The sequence below is a fragment of the Lepisma saccharinum genome, chromosome 26 (assembly GCF_977018435.1).
Source record: "Lepisma saccharinum chromosome 26, izLepSacc3.1, whole genome shotgun sequence".
In the NCBI taxonomy this organism is placed as follows: Eukaryota; Metazoa; Arthropoda; class Insecta; order Zygentoma; family Lepismatidae; genus Lepisma; species Lepisma saccharinum.
The window spans coordinates 1,055,465-1,074,316 of record NC_139254.1 but is presented as its reverse complement, the minus strand read 5'-3'; the positions used below and the strand labels follow the sequence as shown (position 1 = coordinate 1,074,316).

General features: G+C 41.2%; 1 protein-coding gene across 3 annotated transcripts in view; it reads left to right on the top strand.

Annotated features, from left to right (window-relative positions):
- The window catches only part of LOC145979436 (zinc-regulated GTPase metalloprotein activator 1-like), a 180,669-nt gene that overhangs the window by 72,572 nt on the left and 89,245 nt on the right, over positions 1 to 18,852 (top strand). For all 3 annotated transcript variants that reach the window (XM_083112329.1, XM_083112331.1, XM_083112328.1), the window contains exon 7: positions 9,228 to 9,274. In XM_083112329.1, coding sequence (XP_082968455.1) covers positions 9,228 to 9,274 — 47 coding nt within the window. The remainder of the gene's footprint in view (positions 1 to 9,227; positions 9,275 to 18,852) is intronic.

Sequence of the window (18,852 nt, the reverse complement as noted above, 5' to 3'; positions counted from 1 at the left end):
GGGTGTTTCAAAATTATCGTGTAATTAGTAAATTATTAAGCGGAACACATCAAAGTTTGGTTTCAATTTGGTGCTCGAGCAGTTGTAGATGCTGATGTAACGATTGGAGAAGAGAAGCTCTTTTTATAGTTTAAGGTCACGAGGGACAGTTTCCACTTCCAGCCAGACGCGAGGACCCTAAACTGCTCTTCCCCCACCAACCTTACCCCGCGGCGGGTTGGAGAAAGAGATGTCTGTGCGCTGGAGGGTCGTAGGAGGAGGAGAAAACTTAGCATTACGCTTATGGGAGTATTATTTTACTTGTTCTCTTGGAAATATCAAACTTCCGATGGTGTAGAAAAACATATCAGCGGGAAGAGGACAGATTGATTGATTTTCTTTATTTTACTTGGGTTTCTGTGCCACTTTTGGCTTATTTGCGAAGATAGGAATGAGTGATGATATGAACCCGGTACCTCTGGGGATCGTGGCTCGATGTGCTAACCATTCTGCCACGGGGGGCGGTAAGAGGATAGGTTGAAGACTGTGCTTGTGTTAGGAAAAGTGTAAACGTCCATTTGAATAGCCCTAACTTCAAGTTGAAGTTGTTTGTCCATAAGGAATACGTGGGAGTTTATAAATAAATATTCGTCATATTTTTTTTACAAACCATAACAATTTTAAAGGATACAGCTTCCACTTGCAACATGTAGGGAAATTCATTCTCTCTTTTCCCATGTTTTGCTTCTTTTTAGTAGCTGTGCTCATTCCGACGATATTGAAATAAATGCCTCTGGTGCGAAACTGCCACTCTTTGCCTTAAATCTTGTTTTATCTATACCCTCTCAATATTTTGGAGCATCTTCGTCAAAGGTTTACATTTACAAAAAAATTGCTCCGGAATTTATATTTACAGATTCAAATTTCAAAATTTCTCAACAGTTGAGAAAATCAGAATGGAGCTGAATCGTGAGCAGACTCTGTATATCTCTATCTCTCTGTCTGTCTTCTTTATCTCTGTTTCTCTTTCTCTCTCCACCTCTGTGTCATGTCATTCTTTCTCTTTCATTACCTGTCTCGGTATTTTATTTATTTTCTACAGTGCCTTTCACGGAGCGGCGGCTATTACACCGGGCAGCGAGAGGGCGTCTGCCGGCAAACTGGATGCTACTTCCGCGTACATGGAACCGCTAGCTATGTAATGAAATAAGCTCGTACAATTACACGGACAGTTAGAATTAAAATAAGCACGTACCTTGTTACAAGAAGTGTTGGAAATGATGTCCTCTTGTTTCCACACATTTATGGCATTTTTAAGGAACTTTTCACTAACACATATACGTAAGTTCCTCTTCCGAAATTGCTTCAGTTACTCTCCTGATATTTTCTTTCAATTTTTCTAATGTATGGCTTCAGGTTTAAAAGCTTGGTAGCTGGCCATGCAGACATTATGCAAATGTCTGTTTCTTGTGCAAGGAGCCGGAGGGATTTTTGAAATGTGTGTTCCAATCGTGCTCCAACGTCGTCTAGTTTCTCCCCAGTAAGCACCCTCCGTTTCCCCTTGGCTTCTTATCAAGAACAGACCCTGTTTCCCTAAATTTGTTCATAAGTTCTCGAACATTGTCTCTGTGTTGAACGGGAACATCAGGGAATTCTGCTGCCAAACGCCCTGTGACGTAATAGTCGTACATAATAATGTGTTGTTTTAAATTGTAAGTGGCATTATTAGACAGCAGAAAAGCACCAGTAATAAAACACTTCTTATGATATATTTATTGATATTGATGCAAGCCCTTGGGCTGTTCGTATCCTACAATATTGTTACATAAACACCCCGTCTTAAACATACACCCCATTGATCATACATTTAGAAACATTTATAAAGAAACATTTAGAAAAAAAAAAGATATATATATATATATATATATATATATATATATATATACACACACACACACATGTATATTCCGTATCCTTCACTTTCACTCACCCCTTGCAGCATTTTCCTGCGCTCCCTCCAAACTGCATGTAAATATGAGCCCAGGGCTTTGATGTTTGCATCCGTTATATTACGCCTCTCCTTCCTAGATATAGCTTGGATCGTCTGCTCAATGCTGTCCCTTGCACTACCGTGCGGCCCCTTAAGTTTGTATTGCCTCCACCCCCTAGCAGGAACCAAGCGAATCCACTTCTTTGCTGGTATGCACACGTATCAATGTACCGTTTTCTCCCCCATTCCACCCACACCCCTGGCGGTTGTGCGGCGGCCAGCGTTACCTTCTCCCCACATTCTGCCGTGATGTCTTGCCTGCTACTGTCCACCAACCTCTCCATTATAATTTGTAACATCCCAGTTTCGCACCTCCCGCCCCTCATCTTCCCACAGTTCCCCCAGACCCATTCTGTAGAGGTCGTCTCTAATCCCTCTTGCCCAGTGGCGTGCGAACCCTTCCTCAATCTGAACTCGCAGACACCGTTCTTTCAGGGCGTCTCCAGCCCCTTGTTCCATCTTCACCCAGTACTTGAAGCATCTCATCCTCGCTTGGACATCCTCCCCGTGTTTGCCCATATCCCTCAGAACGCCACACGTGCTTGCACTCGTGCTGGTTCCCAATAGTTGTTTTAAAAACCGCGCTTGTATCTGATTTGCTACTCGCCTCCCTACCCCCTCCATAATTCCGCGCCGTAAAATAGGGTTGCTTTCACAGTTGCTTCATAAATTTGCTCCAGGAATGTCACACTGACTCCAGGGACTTTCTGTTGCAGTCGCTCTACCTTGCCCAACGCATAACAAGCTTTTCCCTGGACACCACCTACCTGGGTACTGAAGCACTGACGTGTCCTGTGCCAAGGTCAGCGTACAGCTGTGAGTCTAAATGCCGGCAGACGCCCTCCTCCGGCCCGGCGTGTTAACCGCCGCTTCACGGAAGAGTCGACAGTGAAAGAAATTATATTTTTTTATTTTTATTATTTGTCTGAGGTGTACGAGGCGACCTTCGCTGAAGTACCCCAAAAGTCAACTTCTCTTCCAGGTAGTTTTCCCCGCTAACTGCAATGTTACAGGCCAACGATTCTCTGGCGTCTGGACCCATGGCCAGTATATTCCTCTGTAGGAATCTCTGTGTGTTGTCCTTGTGCGTGCTGAGTGGCCCTTTACAGCCTCAGCTTTTAATCTCGGTAAGGAGAGACACACGAGGATTATAGTTATGGTAAAGAGTGGGTTTCGCCTCGTATAATGTGACCGTTGCAAATGGCCCAAGTGCTAACGCACCCAGAATTTTCGTTTCAATTTCAATCAATCGATAAAATTTCAAACCTGGAATAAAAAAATCTATTATGAAAGCTAATATTTCTAAGATTTAAAAAGCAATATTGGTTACTTAAATGTAGCGTGCACTCCTTAATACATATTGTAGCATTAGACACAATACGTTTGGAATATTATTACATTTGGTAATAGGTGATAGGCACGGTGAAAAGACGAGAACGACACCAGACAGATATCATGTGTTTTTAAATTCCAAGGCTGCGTCAGGGCCTCGCCGATGGCGCTGTGGTAGCGTCGTCGCTTTGTAATCAAGGGGTCCCGGGTTCGATACTCGGTGGAGGCACATAGTGGTTCGGATCCCACTTTAAACTGTAGGTCCGGTCCCGATTAGCCTTACTGTGCATAAAGTGGATTAAAATATGAAATCAACCAACCATTACTGTGCATAAAGTGGACTTAAAACTTCAAATCAACCAACCAATCCAAGGCTGGGTCTGTCACGTATTGTCTAATGTAACAGTATTCCAAACTTTTTGTGAGGAGTGTTAACTTCGTCAGTTAATCCTCATCGTCGAGTTTAACCCATAGGCTGCCCCACTTATATGATAACCTGCCTGTAAATATTGATATTTTCTTGCCAGAATGCAGTTTCCCACAATCGCTAAGAATGTACGTGTAGCATTTTTTTTTCTCTGTCATCTTCTTGTTTTGTTGTTGTTTTTGTTTTCTTGTTGCACAATTTGAGTATAAAAAGGTCTTTTAGCACTGTAGCACTGAAACTTTAAGTAAATACAGGGTAAAGTCAAAAAGAGTAAAACAACTTTACACAGCTATGATAGAAATTCAAACAAGGCACTAATGCAAGGAATAACTGGAAGTTTTATTGCCTCTTGGTGTGTCATAGTGTTTATGCAGCTTTGCCGCTGCTCCGCCAGGATCGCTAGTGTGGCAAAATGACAACCGACCAGCAGAAGGCGTATTGCGTGTTGGATTGATTGATTTTGTTTATTTTACTTCGCTTCTTGTGCCACTTTTGGCTAATTTGCGAAGATGGGGATGAGTGATGATATGATAAAATTGGTGAATGGACACTCACAAACATCCATACCCAGGCTGGGATTTGAACCCGAGACCCCTGGCTTCGTAGCGCTATGTGTTAACCGCTCCGTCACGGGGCCGGCTATATTGTGTGTTGGAGTTACGAAGACTGATTCAATCACATTGGTGCAAAGACATTTCCGCATGCTTTTCGGTAGTAATGCATGTGTTTCACCCTTGAGAAAGATTTGCCAAAGGTACAACTGCGAATTGTTAGTACCTTCGAAACCGTTGACAACGACTTGGTGTCTCGTGCATAGCAAGTACTGGATTATCGTTTGGGCTTTTTCGCGTTACGCGTGCTTCCCATGTTGAATCTTTATAGGCTAATGTGAATCATGTGATGAAAACTTCCAGAGTTTTTCTTTACATTGGTGCCTTGTTTGATTTTCTATCTTAAACAGTTACGTCATAATAACTGCGTAAAGTTGTTTCATTCTTTTTGACTTACCCTGTAAATAAATAAAAAGAAGTAGAAAAGAGGGGTAAATTAACCGAAATAGAAGGAAAGGTTACGCACAGGAGTTGAAATAAAAATGCATTAACTCTAGCTTACACCAAACGATTAAGTGCATCGTCAAGAAAGATGAAGAAATCGCATTAATTGATTCATGAAAGTGATTCACTTGCATCTTATGATACACTTTGGCGTTGCCTTTACAAATGATATACAAAAATGTATCAAACTGTAAACCTGATTCTTGGCAAAGGCCAAAAAAAACGCACTTTGGTGCATCCATCGATGTCTTTCTGCTGCATTAAATATATTTAATGTAATTAGTTTTCTGTGTGTAATGATGATGATAAAATTTAATGCCTTGGGATCCTTGAAATTGAGCCCCTCGTATGCCTAATCTGCATATGCTGCCGCGGAGATTAGATGTATTGATTTAGGCCTCCCCGATGGCGCAGTGGTAGCGTCCTCGCCTTGTAATCAAGGGGTCCCGGGTTCGATACCTGGTGGAAGCACATAGTGGTTCGGATCCCACTTTAAACTGCAGGTCCAGTTCCGATTAGCCTTACTGTGCATAAAGTGGACTTGAAACACCAAAGATGTATTGATTTGCTTTATTTTCCTTCGCTTTTCTGCCACATTTGGCTATAGTTGCGATGAGTGATGAAACTCGCAAAGAACACCCATGCTCAGTCCGGGATTCGAACCCGGGAGCCCTGGGGTCGTAGCGCGCTGTGATAACCAATCCGCCACGGAGCCTAGCGCGCAGATTACACACAGAACCCGAAACGTGTCAATTAACACACACATATGCTGACTTCAATATCACATTAACGTGCATAAACTGCTAATGATGTACTTTTTGGTGTCAAAATACACACAAATGCATAAAAGGGCAGTTTTATCAGATTGTTCCATGTCATGCGTAAGAATTCATCATTTGGGAAGCTCGGACACGTTCTGCCCAAACAAAAGATAAAATAAAGATAACAAATTACACATTTAACTGTGTCAATTGATGCATTAAAACTGCATCAACCTTGATTTTATGCATTTCAAGTTCTTTGTGTAGAGTACAGAAGCAAGGGTGCGAGATGGTGTTACAAATTTGGAGATTACACTTTGTAAATTGTGTATCCAAAGTTCCCCGAGCAGAGGGGTCGAGATCCACTTTATATAGTGGTGGTGATTTCGCACACACACTCGCGCACGCTCGCTCAGAGGAAAGAAGGGATTTGTTTAGAACGTGCGCGAGTTCTCACGCCCGCCCTTTCCGCCCGCGGCCCCGTCTCTTGATCTTTGGCTCTGGATGTTGTCCCAAGGGATAAACAGTTGATGAGGGACCCTGGTTCGGCGGTGTCAGAACGTGAAGTGCCGCGGGAGGCTGTTTGAGTGGCGATTAGTCTGTTCGAGTCCCACCGCTCCGGGCCCTCGGTCAAACAAGCTGATTCACTGGGAACGAGGCCAGATGAGCCGTCTGCGGAAGGCGCTCGCAGCGGTCTCCTCTCGTTGCTGTCTCGTTCTCGGTCTCGTCTCGAGTCTAATAAATAACATTTTTGAAGAAAAATAATTTATATACGATTTAAAAAAAATCTAAAATGTCATTAAAATTGGCCAAAAGAGGCATTAAAATTAAAAATAGACAAAATGGTAATCCTTAAAAACACTACCAACAACATAAAAAATGTGTCAAGAAGAATCTTATGAAAAATGCAGCAGGAAAAAAAGGCATTTTGCCAAACTTCCATGCTCTAGTCATCACATAAAGCTGCAATTATTAATTATGGTCATGAAGGGCTAAGTTCTGTCAGGTTGAAAGACAAATGTCCGTTTTCTCCAGATCTCATGAATTCACCTGAAAATACTTTCCGGTGACCACCACTGCGTGTGCGGAAGTACAGGGTGCCCATAAAGTCTTTCAAAAAGAAATATTAAGAGTTACATCTGCATGGCTGAGAGTAAAAGATAGAGAAACTCGTAAAGTTTATTTACGGTGTCAATATACTTCCACGTGTGCCCCCTTTGTCTTCCGCAGAACGTCAATTTCCAGCCATTTGTGTGCAACATTTCTTGGGTGACACCAGTAAAAGCGTCAGTTATCCTTAAACTTGTCATACCAGGCAACGATGCTTTTTTATTTTTATTTATTTATTTATTGAAATTTCCAGTACAGCAGAAGCCATTTTAAACCAGAAAGAAACAACAGTAAAACAATAGACTAAGATTAAAAACAAAAAAGAAAGGATAACATAAAATAAACAAAAATAAAACAAGCCAAAACAGTACCAAGGTAAATAGATCAGTTTCACAAAAGCATTACTTATGTACAATGTTTTCTATGTTGCTGATAAAAAATGAATATTTGGTTTGAGATTATATTGAACTGATTCGGTACCCTATGGAATAGTGAACGTTGTATGAATGAGAGCCTAGGAGTTGTAGTGTGGAAAGTTTCCTTGCTCCGTGTTTTATGTCTAGGCACTCTGAGCGAGAGTTCGTGGAGTGGGATGCTGCATCTTAAGTTTCCATTTATGATCTTATATAGCAATGTCATATCTGCAATGTATCTACGAGTTTCTGGAGTATTAACATGCAGATTTACAAGCAGATCTCTCTTAGACAGGTGTCTCAGGGCAGGCACTCTATATCGAACGATGGAGAGGAAAAAGCTGAGGACACTGTCGATCTTGGAGGTATGAGAATGGCATCCAAGTTCCAGATTGTTGAACAATATTCTAGAATGGGGGACACAAATGTCTTGAAGTAAATGGAAAGTGCTTTCGGGTTATTGATTTCGGTGAATCTGTAAAGTAGGTCTAGCATACGCATTGCCTTTTTTGTAATTGTTGATATGTGATTATCGAAATTTAGTTTTGAATCTATGAGGATACCTAGATCTCGGTGTTGTGCTTCTTTTACTAGAGGGAGGTCGGTGAGTGTATAATTGCCTGCAAGAATGTTTTGTTTCAATGAAATTGTTATATAAGAGCATTTAGAAGGGTTTGTGGACAGTTTCCTTCGCTTACACCATTCAGAGAATCTATTTATGTCATTTTGGAGAAGTTGCATGTCTGATGGCTGTTTTGTTTCTCTCATAATTTTGCAATCATCGGCAAACATTAGAATTGTGCTTGAGATGGGGGAATTAAAGAGGTCTGTGAGATCATCCAGATATAATACGAATGACAAAGGGCCAAGAACGCTTCCTTGCGGCACACCAGATATAACAGGAAGCCAGTTAGAATGAGTTCCAGGAAGTATAACGCGTTGTTGTAATGCGGCTGTGGTCGTCCATATTCTCTTCTAAAATTTCGCTGTACAGCAATTGGTGACTTGATCTCATGATACCATAAAACACATTGAGCATTCTCCTGCCCTGACGCCATTTTCAGTTCTAGCAATTGCAGCACCTCCTGTACCAACTCAGCCTCTGCCTAGACCAAAGGGAATAAATTTTATGAGTATCTCTTTCTTTTGACACAAGCCACGCAACTAACTCACTCAGTCTCTAGCCTTCTTAAACCCAAAGGTTTATGGCTGCAGCAACACAAGCCTTCCACGTGTTCCTATCCTGGGTAAGATCAATCCAATCTTCTCCGTCTTACCATTAGGTCCATCTCAACGTTATCCGTTCATCTTCGTCTTGGCCTTCCTACAGGTTTCTTACCATCAGATTTCCCAACAAGAATCCTGCAAACTCTTCTTTCCTCTCCCATTCTTGCCACATGACCTGCCCACCTAAGTCTTCCGAGTGTAATAGTTTCTTTGTAATAAACCTTTGTAATGTTGAAAATACTTTATGGCCACCCTGTATAATTTGAGGCAATCACAAGGATAATGTCCTCTTCTCTTCTCCCCTTTGAGTTTAAAGATTTTGTTGGAATCGAGGGCTTCAGTTTGTTGTCTGGATTCCAGAACGAGTGTTGATAGAGAAATTCCTCTTTTTTGGCGACGGGAACAAGGCTTCGATCATAAAAATTCACTTCAATAGAAAAATTCGTGCTTCGTGCGTAAAAAAATGGAGGAAGCGCCTCTTGAGAAAGAGCTGCGGGGTATTCGAAGACTCCCCTTTGTGGAAGCCCTATCGTCACCCTCTGATTGTGGGGACGGAATAATGGAGAATCTTGGCGATTAGGCAATTGTTGGAAAACGACAATGGACGACGCCTTTGGTATTTAATTTCCAGCGATATTGGCGGTGGGAATAGCGCCTCGAGGGTTGTCGAGGCCTTGTCGCCCCTCGTCTCTCCCTTCGCAGATTTCTCGGACGCAAACATTTTCCGATGTCCTCCGAAACGGTTCTTGTGGACGCAGCAGGATCCGTTGTTGGTTATTTGTCGTTCCGAGCGCTTTTCTCTTTTTTTTCTCCATTCTTCTCTGTGTCTGTCTCTCCGATTCCAATACTGACAAGTTCTTTTCTTCTTTGCAGCAACTGCGGGAAGTGAAAGAGGGCGCCCTGGTGAACGAAGCCGTGAGGTAAGCACTTTTCCAGCCCCTTGTCAAGTAGTGTTACGAACTCTACACGAAATTACGGCATTGTGGACGCTCGGCGGGGATCCCCCCTTTTTTACACTTTGGCGCGCCAACCTGTCTTCCTCGAAACTGACTGAGTGTCCTCAAGATTTTCAATTCTGCCACTCTTGCCTTTTTAGTCTTTAGGTTGTCTAGCTTCGCGTTTCTGCCAATTGTGGCTGATCCAGTCCATGCGGATGAAATTGACGAAGGGACGCTTGCAAAAGAACACCGATGTGACTCGAACACCCAAAACTGTGCAAAGTGTAAGGGAACCTATGATGCGATATTACCTTAAAAGTGCTGCCACCGTAATTTTTTATTTCTTATTTTGCGTCTCGCCATCAAATATAGAATCCCAGACTCGGTATTCCTTTTTCATCTAATTATCATTTATAAGATCGTCACGATTGAAATAAAAGATGCAGAAAAGCGACACAAAATAGCGATCCTCTGAGATTATGTGATCTATCGCTAAATTCTTAACATTCCTATACATCAATTGTTTGAGTTTTTGTTTGTACAGTCACGGACACTGCCGGCTTGTAATGAATGCATTGACTTTCAATGGAATCGTTACAAGCCGGCAGTGTCCGTGACTGTACAAGGGAGAGTCAAATGAGAATCTTAATTTGTTTTTGCTTCTTATGTAGGATTGCATAAGTTTGCTGCAATTTAGGAAAGGCTTATTGCTGATCTACATATAGTTTCAACTTTGAGTTACTGCGTGTATACATCAAGAAGATTAAGTGTTTAGGGTCCACGTGCAGTCACTTATGAGCCACTGCGAAGGCTTTCCACCCATCTGCCTGCGAACTGAGGCCATTAGTAAACTTGCTGGTGTGGTAAGCATGCACAGCGATATTGAATTTTCATTTGCCAATAAATTTCTGTAAGTTTTAGGCTGGCAGAAGGCAAGAAACAACTCTTCTTCACTGGTGCCAGTGTATATAGGTGAGGCCATTGCCGAACTTCCTCCTCTATTTGTAAACTTTCTGTCGTGGTAAGCATGCATAGAGATAATGAATTTTTATTTGCCGTAGAATGTCTATAAGTTTTAGGTTTCCAGAGGGCAAGAATAGCAAAATCATTGCTCTTCTCTGGCGCATGTGTATGCAGGAGGCGCCATCTTTAAAATGACAAAAATGGTGTTGTGAGCTCACTTCATTAGTGTTGCAACCTGGAGGTCGTTTTGTAAATAACAGTTGATACCTCATGTAGATTTGAGCTATATACAGTCTGTCCTACATTTTTTATTGGACTTTTAAGGTTTTCATTTGACTCTTGTAAAAAATCCACTTATGAGCACGTACGCTAAACGGGCACTGGATCTGCAGTTTAAAGTGGGATCGGAACCACTTTGTGCCTCCACCTGGTATTGAACCCGGGACTCCTTGATTACAAGGCGACGAAGTTGTAAACAAATCGTGTTAGTACGTCCACATCTGTCTAGGAAAGCAAATGGTCTTTGCTTAAACTTTCCATATGTCAAATCAAAGTAAAATACCAATATTTTTGTTTTGGAGTATGGAGAGGCATGTCGGTTTCTGTAGAAGGGTGTGGTTTCGCTATCGTACCATTTTTACGAGGCAGTATCCAGTTGCCAGTCGGATGGCACCCAAATGTCAGCACAGTTCCACGTAGTACACCCTGGACTGCAGACCAACGAGGCTCTGGCGCTTGGACCTACAACCACATAATCTTCTGCAGGACTCGTAATGTCCATGTGTATTTATGATAGTTCCTTCATCCATTTGATCATATCATCATTCATCATGTCACTTCGCGATTAGCCAAAAGTGGGAGGAATACGAAGTAAAATAACTCAATCAATGTACAGGGTGCGGCAGAATTCATTAGACAGTTTGAAATTAGCGCCATTCACGTCTGCCGATAGATAGCGCGCTGTTTCATGCGTTATTTAGTGAAGCAGCTCAAAGCCTTCAGTAGACCTGGGGGTCTGGTCAAGTGAGCACCGCGCGAATGCTGTGGAGCAGTTTTTCAAGAACAACGACTCGGCTACTGCAACGCAACGGGACTTTAGAAGTAAGTTTAATATCGGAAGAAATGGGAAGGTTTCACACGCCAGACAATTTTCAATTGGGTGAAGACCTTCAGAACCACCGCATCTGCTAACAGTAAGAAGCGCCCCGGCCGTTCACGTGCTGTACCGACACCTGAAAATGTGGAGAGGGTGAGAGTGGCTGTTATGCAGCGTGCAGAGATATATTTGCAGAACAATGGAGCTCATCTCACTGACATTATTTTCAAATCGTAAACACCAAACGAAATGCTTTTGTATGCACCTTGCAGCAATATAAGTGTTTCTTCATCAGTTTATATTACAACACATAGTTTTGGAATTTCAAACTGTCTAATGAATTCTGCTGCACCCTGTACTTGCTTTGATTGATTGATTGATGTGGCTTGTCTTACTTCCCTTTCCTGCCACTTTGGGTAGTCGCGAAAATGAGAACGAGTGATGATTAAATTGATGAAGGGACACTCACAAAGAACACTCATGGCCAGGCCGGAATTCGAACCCGGGACCCCTTGTGATAGCCACTCAGTCACGGAGGGTCGGCAGAACTGTGTGTTTCGCTCATGGCAACTACTTTGAGCCGGCTTCCGTGACGGAGTGGTTATGACAAGGGTTAGAATTCAGGCCTGGCCATGGGTGTTCTTTGTGAGTGTCGCTTCATCAATTTAGTCATATCATCACTCGTTCTAATCTTCGCGACTAGCCAGAAGTAGCAGGAAAGGGAAGCAACACAAGCCACATCAATCAATCAAGTTTCATCATTCATCCTCATCGTCGCAATTAGCGAAAAGTGACGCGAAATAATAATAATCAAACGCAGTTGTGATTTGCACGTGAGTTTTGCAAACGTGCGTCCCGGCTCCGCTTCGAAATGAAGGTTGGCAACACTGCTCGGTTTGCAGATCCTGTGGAAGGGTGAGCAAAGGCTTCTTCCGGTCCCCGAGAATTTCAATCTCTCTTTATTGACAAGAAAGCGTCGCTAAGCCCTTTCCCTGCAAGTGACAAAGTCAGCAGCGGCAAATGAAGCCGAATTTCCATCTCCTCCGCCGGCGTCTTAATTGAAGGCGAATTGAAGTTGACCAGCGACGTGTAAACCACGGTTTGTTTCCCCGCCTCTTACTTAGCGCTCCACAAAGGAGACCAAAAGATATTGCACGGCCCGAGATGAATCCCCGGCCTAATTTACCAGTTTGCAAAGGGAACGCCTTTTTCTTTGTTGCTTGTTGTTGCCGGCGCCCAGATTCGGATCTTAATCATTGAATTTACGGGCTTCCTTTCGCTCGGATTTATTTTCCGCGTACAGGGTGATTCAGAAGTCTCTGCACGTACGGTCACCGGCGATAAAAATCGGACACCTATATCCTGAAATGCTCGCTTTCCTGCAAGGTTATGTGTGTTGCCTAACTCTACGGCGACGAAAGAAGTTGCCACTAAAGTTTGCTATCAAGATTCATTTCGCGCCGTAGAGTTAGGCAACACACACACAACGCCTTGAATGGAAGCGACCATTTCAGGATTTGTGTGTTCTATTTGTATTGCGGGTCACTACATTTTTTTTAAAAAAAATATTGCTTTGCTCTGGATAGAAATCAAATGCTGAACATGGGCTTCGCGAGGAAATTTTGTAGGGGATTGATTGAAATTAATATTGTGGATGTGTCAACACTTAGGCTATTTTGCACCCATCACATTATACGGAGCCCAGCTCATTACCATTTGTCTAAGGAATAAAATGTATTTACTCAATTAAAAGCTGAGACTGTAAAAGGGCACTCGGTACATATGAGGACAAACACAGGACAACACAGCCCTACAGAAGATTAAACAGGCCGTAGGTCCAGACGCCAGAGCCTCGTTGTCCTGCAACATTGAAGTTACTGGAAGTGAAGTTGACATTTGATTACCCCTTACATCCAATTTTGTAGGGGAGTATTTGCTACTGATTAAGTAGTATCAATATAATACTCATAAAATGGATTATTATTATATTATTTTAGAAATATTTTTCTCAAGAATATGGATTTCGTCTAGTTATCATTTTTCTTCTTCGTCACGATTAGCCAAATGTGGACGAAACACGATTATAAAGATGACAAGATTTGAAGTAGGGCTCATCTTGAAGTCAGAAAAATCTGGGAAATGAACTTACTTTGGAAAGTGTGAGAAAATTCAGCATTTTTTGTACTTTGCGGGAAGATTTTGATTTCTATTCCTGGTGTCTTTGTTGCGATTAGTGAACATTGGTAGGAAAGCGAGGCGAAGTAAGAAGCATACAAGCTTATACAACAAAATAGGAGTGTGTGGACAACGCCAATTGGAGTGTGCAGGAAGGGTGTGCTCTGTTTTGAACAGAGCATTCAGAATTTTGAATTGCCTCTCGTATTGAATTAAATTGCTGTTTTAAGTCCACTTCATGCACAGAAAGGCTAATCGAGACTGGACCTACAGTTTAAAGTGGAATTCGAACCACTATGTGCCTCCAGAGAATTGCCTGTCGTATAGCGCAATGAAAAATAATTCAGGCGGCAACTCTTTATTCTCATGATACAATATTTTGTTTGCTTTTTACAAATACATGCCAAGGAAGCCATGAATCTAAGAAAGGCTATGAAATGTAATCTTAAAACATTTAATTTATTAATTAATGCAAGATTGGATTAAAAGTAAGTAATTCTTAAGCCGGAGTGGCGATAAGCCAATTTCAATAGCAACTTTTCAATAGGAAGTTCCGTTATCGACTAAGAGGTAGGCAACACACACAATGCATTGCAGGGAAGCGGCTATTTCTAGGTATATCTAGGGGTTCCATTTTTATTTTCGGTGACTACAATAGAATTTCACTTTTCCATTCCTTTATATTCTTATTGTTTAAATTGCCGGTTCACACATTTAAAAATGGGAGGAATCCCCGAAAAATCGTATCATACCCAAGGTATTACAAGTCTTATGCTATTCTTAACTTAGCAGGAAGCAGAGAAAGGAATGCGGTATAAGAAATTAGGCAAACGTTAGGTGAGCGACTTGTGAGACGGGTATGGAATGAGCGGTGGGATACAGTTGACAGTTGGCGAGTAGACGGGATAGAGCAAGGAAGTTGGAGGGACGATTATAGAACAGTGGTGCATGAGGAGAGTGAACGCTGAGTGGAAGGTCAAATGTGTGTCAATTACCATTATTGGGAGGACAATCTATGGAAAAACCTTCATCTATTTGTGAGGCAAGTATTATTCTCTACTTACCAATATCCATATCGGTTCAGTCATGGAGAGTACAAAACCCATATCGAACTTAAGTTAATTCTATTGCCATTCCTTTAAATGTAACCTCTCGCATATATCACATTTAGGCCAAGCGAATGATGAATAATCACACCACCCAACTCAATCTAAAGGTTCTTGGTTCGATCCCTTCGCAGTTTTAACATTGCGATACGAAATGCCCCCCCGCATGCATTCGGAAGCATAGTGCTAGTCTTGGAAGCAACGCCAGTTCGATATCTTCGACACAACCCCAGAGGAAGCCGACCGGACACATCTTGTTTCGAGCCACCACCTGTTTTTCGGAAAACTGCTGTTGTCACTTTTGCCTGAAGTGTTTAGACATCCATTCATTCACTGCGACGTTATACTACGAAGGTATATGTAGTACATATACATGTATGTAGAAGAAAGAAAATAGCACAACACAATAAAACAACCTAGCAAAGAAAACGCAACCGCAACCTAACGTTGAGAAATCTCTGAGGAAACTGAATTGGCAACATCTCATTTAATCCACGTGGACATGACAAGCACGGTCATTTCTTGGATGGACGCTATTGGTGGAAAAGTTTTGAGAGTCCACGTGGACTTGACACATGGTTGAGGGAAAACTGATTTTTCGGAACTTTCTTTGAAGTAAAGTGGTCGTCCGAAGCGGACGACCGCCATATGCGCTATTGTGCCTTAAATTATACCGGACTCCCCCGTTTTTATCTTCGTTCCTTATTGTTTATTTGTAATTTCCATTTTTTTAAATGAATTTACCAGAACAAGGACCAATGGTTATTCGATATCCATAATAATCATTGATTTACATAGAAATGTGTGAGTAGGGTTAAATAATTAATTTAGGCTTGGTTACAGTGAACCGAGGTTAAAGCTTGGAAGTGTTAGGTCTACAATTATTAATTTCTAGTCTTAAAGTTAGAGAGCAAGTTAGTAAAGAAAGGTTAATATGTAATGAATTAAGAGTTATTATGTTACGGATTCAAGGTTGACATAAGGTTACTAATTTGGTGGTGTAGAAAGTTTACAAGTACATGAAATCTATAAATATCGTATCCAGTATATAATAGTAAGTTATCCAGGGTACGAAATCTTCGGGGGGACAGGGGGAATTTCCCCCCACCAACAATCTTGGCCTCTAAAATCTTCGCACCAAAAATTTCCGGGGGGAGAGTTTTTGTTAAAACTACAAAAGATAAGCAATTCATTTCGACTTCATATATACTTTTACTAAGGACAATATCGAAAACACACACAAAGTGCGCACCACACCAATAACAATATATCCACAATAAAAGTAAAATAATAATTCAAGACAAAAATAACTATATAACTTTGCATTAATATAAAGCAAAAACTAAAGAAACTTACAATAAAAACATAATAGAAAACATTTCAACTATTTCGTAATCTTTAACATCTTTAACCGATTGGTAAGGAATTAGTTTGCTACTTTATAAGTATATGGTAAATGTAAAAGTAACAAATTATAGATCCTTTATATGTATTTAATAATAATAATATGTATTTTTAAATTTAACATTATAAAAATGTAGATCATAATTATTCATATATGTGTAGCATATATTTGTGTGTAGATTAAGATCTTCCTCCCCCACCAGTCTTCAATGATTTCGCACCCTGAGTTACCCAGAACGTGGGCGTTGTGACGTAACAGCCGCGACCATTATTTAGCAGATCGCCATGACGAGTCCCGGCTCGAGCAGCAAAGAGCCTGTGGAAAAATAATTAAAATTGCGGGCCGCTTCAAACGGGTGGAAAGTTGCCCCGGCGTATTTGGATATGGTTAGAGTAGGCATATTAAAGCGATCCGGGGCACGGCATAAACAAGCGGCGCCCGAGGCCTCAATAAATCTGGAAATGCAATTAGCCTCGCAGTTTGCAGTGGGAGGCCCGCGGGCGGCGACTGCAAAGAGCGGGAAAATTACGCGCGTCGTTCCGTGCTGCTCGACAAGTCAAACATTGGATGGGCTGGAATCCACGGGAAACCGGTTCCAAAATGGCATCGCAAATTTTCGTACAAGAACATGATTTAAAATTTTTTGAAAATAAAATCTAGGGATATCCAAATCTAAAAGAGGCGAAATGTCGGGCGAGTGCAGAAGCTTAAACGATACTGAACTGCACAATGTACTTTCAAAGTTGCCACTGGTTTGAAAATCACAGAAGTCAGCGAAATCAACCTACAAGTGAAATTTTCATGGAATTTTTAGTATGCATCCATATACCTGGAAATGTCCGGCATTATATATGCAGCATTTTTTCGGTACTTGCTTGAATTTAAGAACGAAAATAAATACAGCGTGTCTCAAAATGATTATCGGCGTTTAATAGTCGTTTAATTTCTCTTACATGTGGGGTACAAGAACAAAGCTTAGATGGGAGTAAACAACTCAAGAAGTTTAAATAGTGTACTTTATAAATGTTCAATGTGAGCATCTTTCGTGACACGGTACACATCCATCCGGTAGTCCAATTCCCAAACACGGGTGCAACAAGTAGGCGGATAGCCCGTTGCCAAGACACACGACACACCGGCTCGGTCCCCTCGACAGACAAAGACCGGGCGTCGCTGCCTACCAAATATCTTTCTGTTATAAATATATAAATGCCACGACTACGCTCAGTTCCTGCGGGGCATGAGACCCCGCATCCCAAAGTTCGGGTAAGGGTCTGTTTCAAGATAATAATATAATCAAAAGTTAAATTTACACTTACATAACCAAGACTTCAAATTATATTAGCCCTTTCTCATGCTTGAACTCCACCGCAATCGCACCCGCATCCCACTGACCAGTGAGGATACGCATACGATTCGCGATTGAAATCAGCATAATCAATTCTGGCGTCCTTTGGATTGATAAGGCCTCCGCCTCACTGACCAGTAACGGCGGGACACCTCTCCAACCAAAAGGAAGTCAGTTAATTTATACTTATTAGGCAAACTTACTACAAAGAAATACCAAATAACGATTTTAAATTTATTTACTAATCCATATATACGTTAGGATAAAAGAAAGTATACAATCTTCAGATCGAGAGAAAATTACAATGCTAAAATTTAATTTCTGTTCAAATAACTTCCGAAAAAACATAGACTGAAACTTGCTTTCTCATAAAATACAATCCAGAGAGCTCTCTCTTATATAGATATATATATATATCGTCCATATCCCAGCTTAACTTGGTTTCAATAAACAGGTGACAAATTAACAGTAATGATCGACAATTTCCATTAACCAAAACCAAAAGAAAATTACATAAACTTCTTATCCGTAAATATCTATTTGTGCTTCTGTCATATTTTCACTTCAGTATTATGTTCTTTAGAACTCTCGAGGTATACTACCCTCTTCGGGGCCAACCTCCAATAACATTCATAACTAAAGATAAGGGGAGCCTGTCTCTACCCAATTACCAAAGCCATCTCTCGGCCAAAAACTACAAATGTTCGCTTGGAATTCCATAACATAACAGGGGACACTGTCTACCCTCTTTGGCTACTTACATTGCAAAAGCAAAACAATAGACTTTTACATAAAACGAATTTCTATAAAAACATTTACTCGACCGGTCACCTATTATAACTGTTTCAAAATTATATCTAACATAAAACCAAAATAAGAAAACCCATTAAACGTTCCGGATACTCAGACTTTAGAAACGGACGTAAAACTATATAAGTTATTAGATTTAAGAGACATCCTCTGACCAGAGGTATGCTCTCGGATTTAAGTATCAAAGAAACAAATTTATTTAAATGAACCTCCTGACCAGGAGAATTCAAAATGATTTAAGAATTAAAACAAATAACTCGACGAGAAGGAAGTATAACTTGAATTTATACCGGAGTCACACTGACCAGTGCCAACTTCGATAGAATTTATGAAACAAAATTTTAAGTTATTAAGATTAATTATGTATAAATCAAATTATTTACAAGCCTGCCAAAATCCCCTTTAAGGATCATGCTGACCAGCACAAATCCAGAAAGGTGGCTTACGGAAAACTCAGGACATTGTAGAAGGGAGAGCTGACCAGCCACTCCCCTCACAATGCCTGTGTTCTCCCAGCCCTGGACCTCGACAAGCGATTTAATCACCTAACGATTCCGGAATCTACTGCTATACTGAATTAATCTGCCAGCGAGAACGCTGATATTTATACTTGCGAGATTGCGCAATCCTATTTCTCAACAAAAGATTTCGACAAAC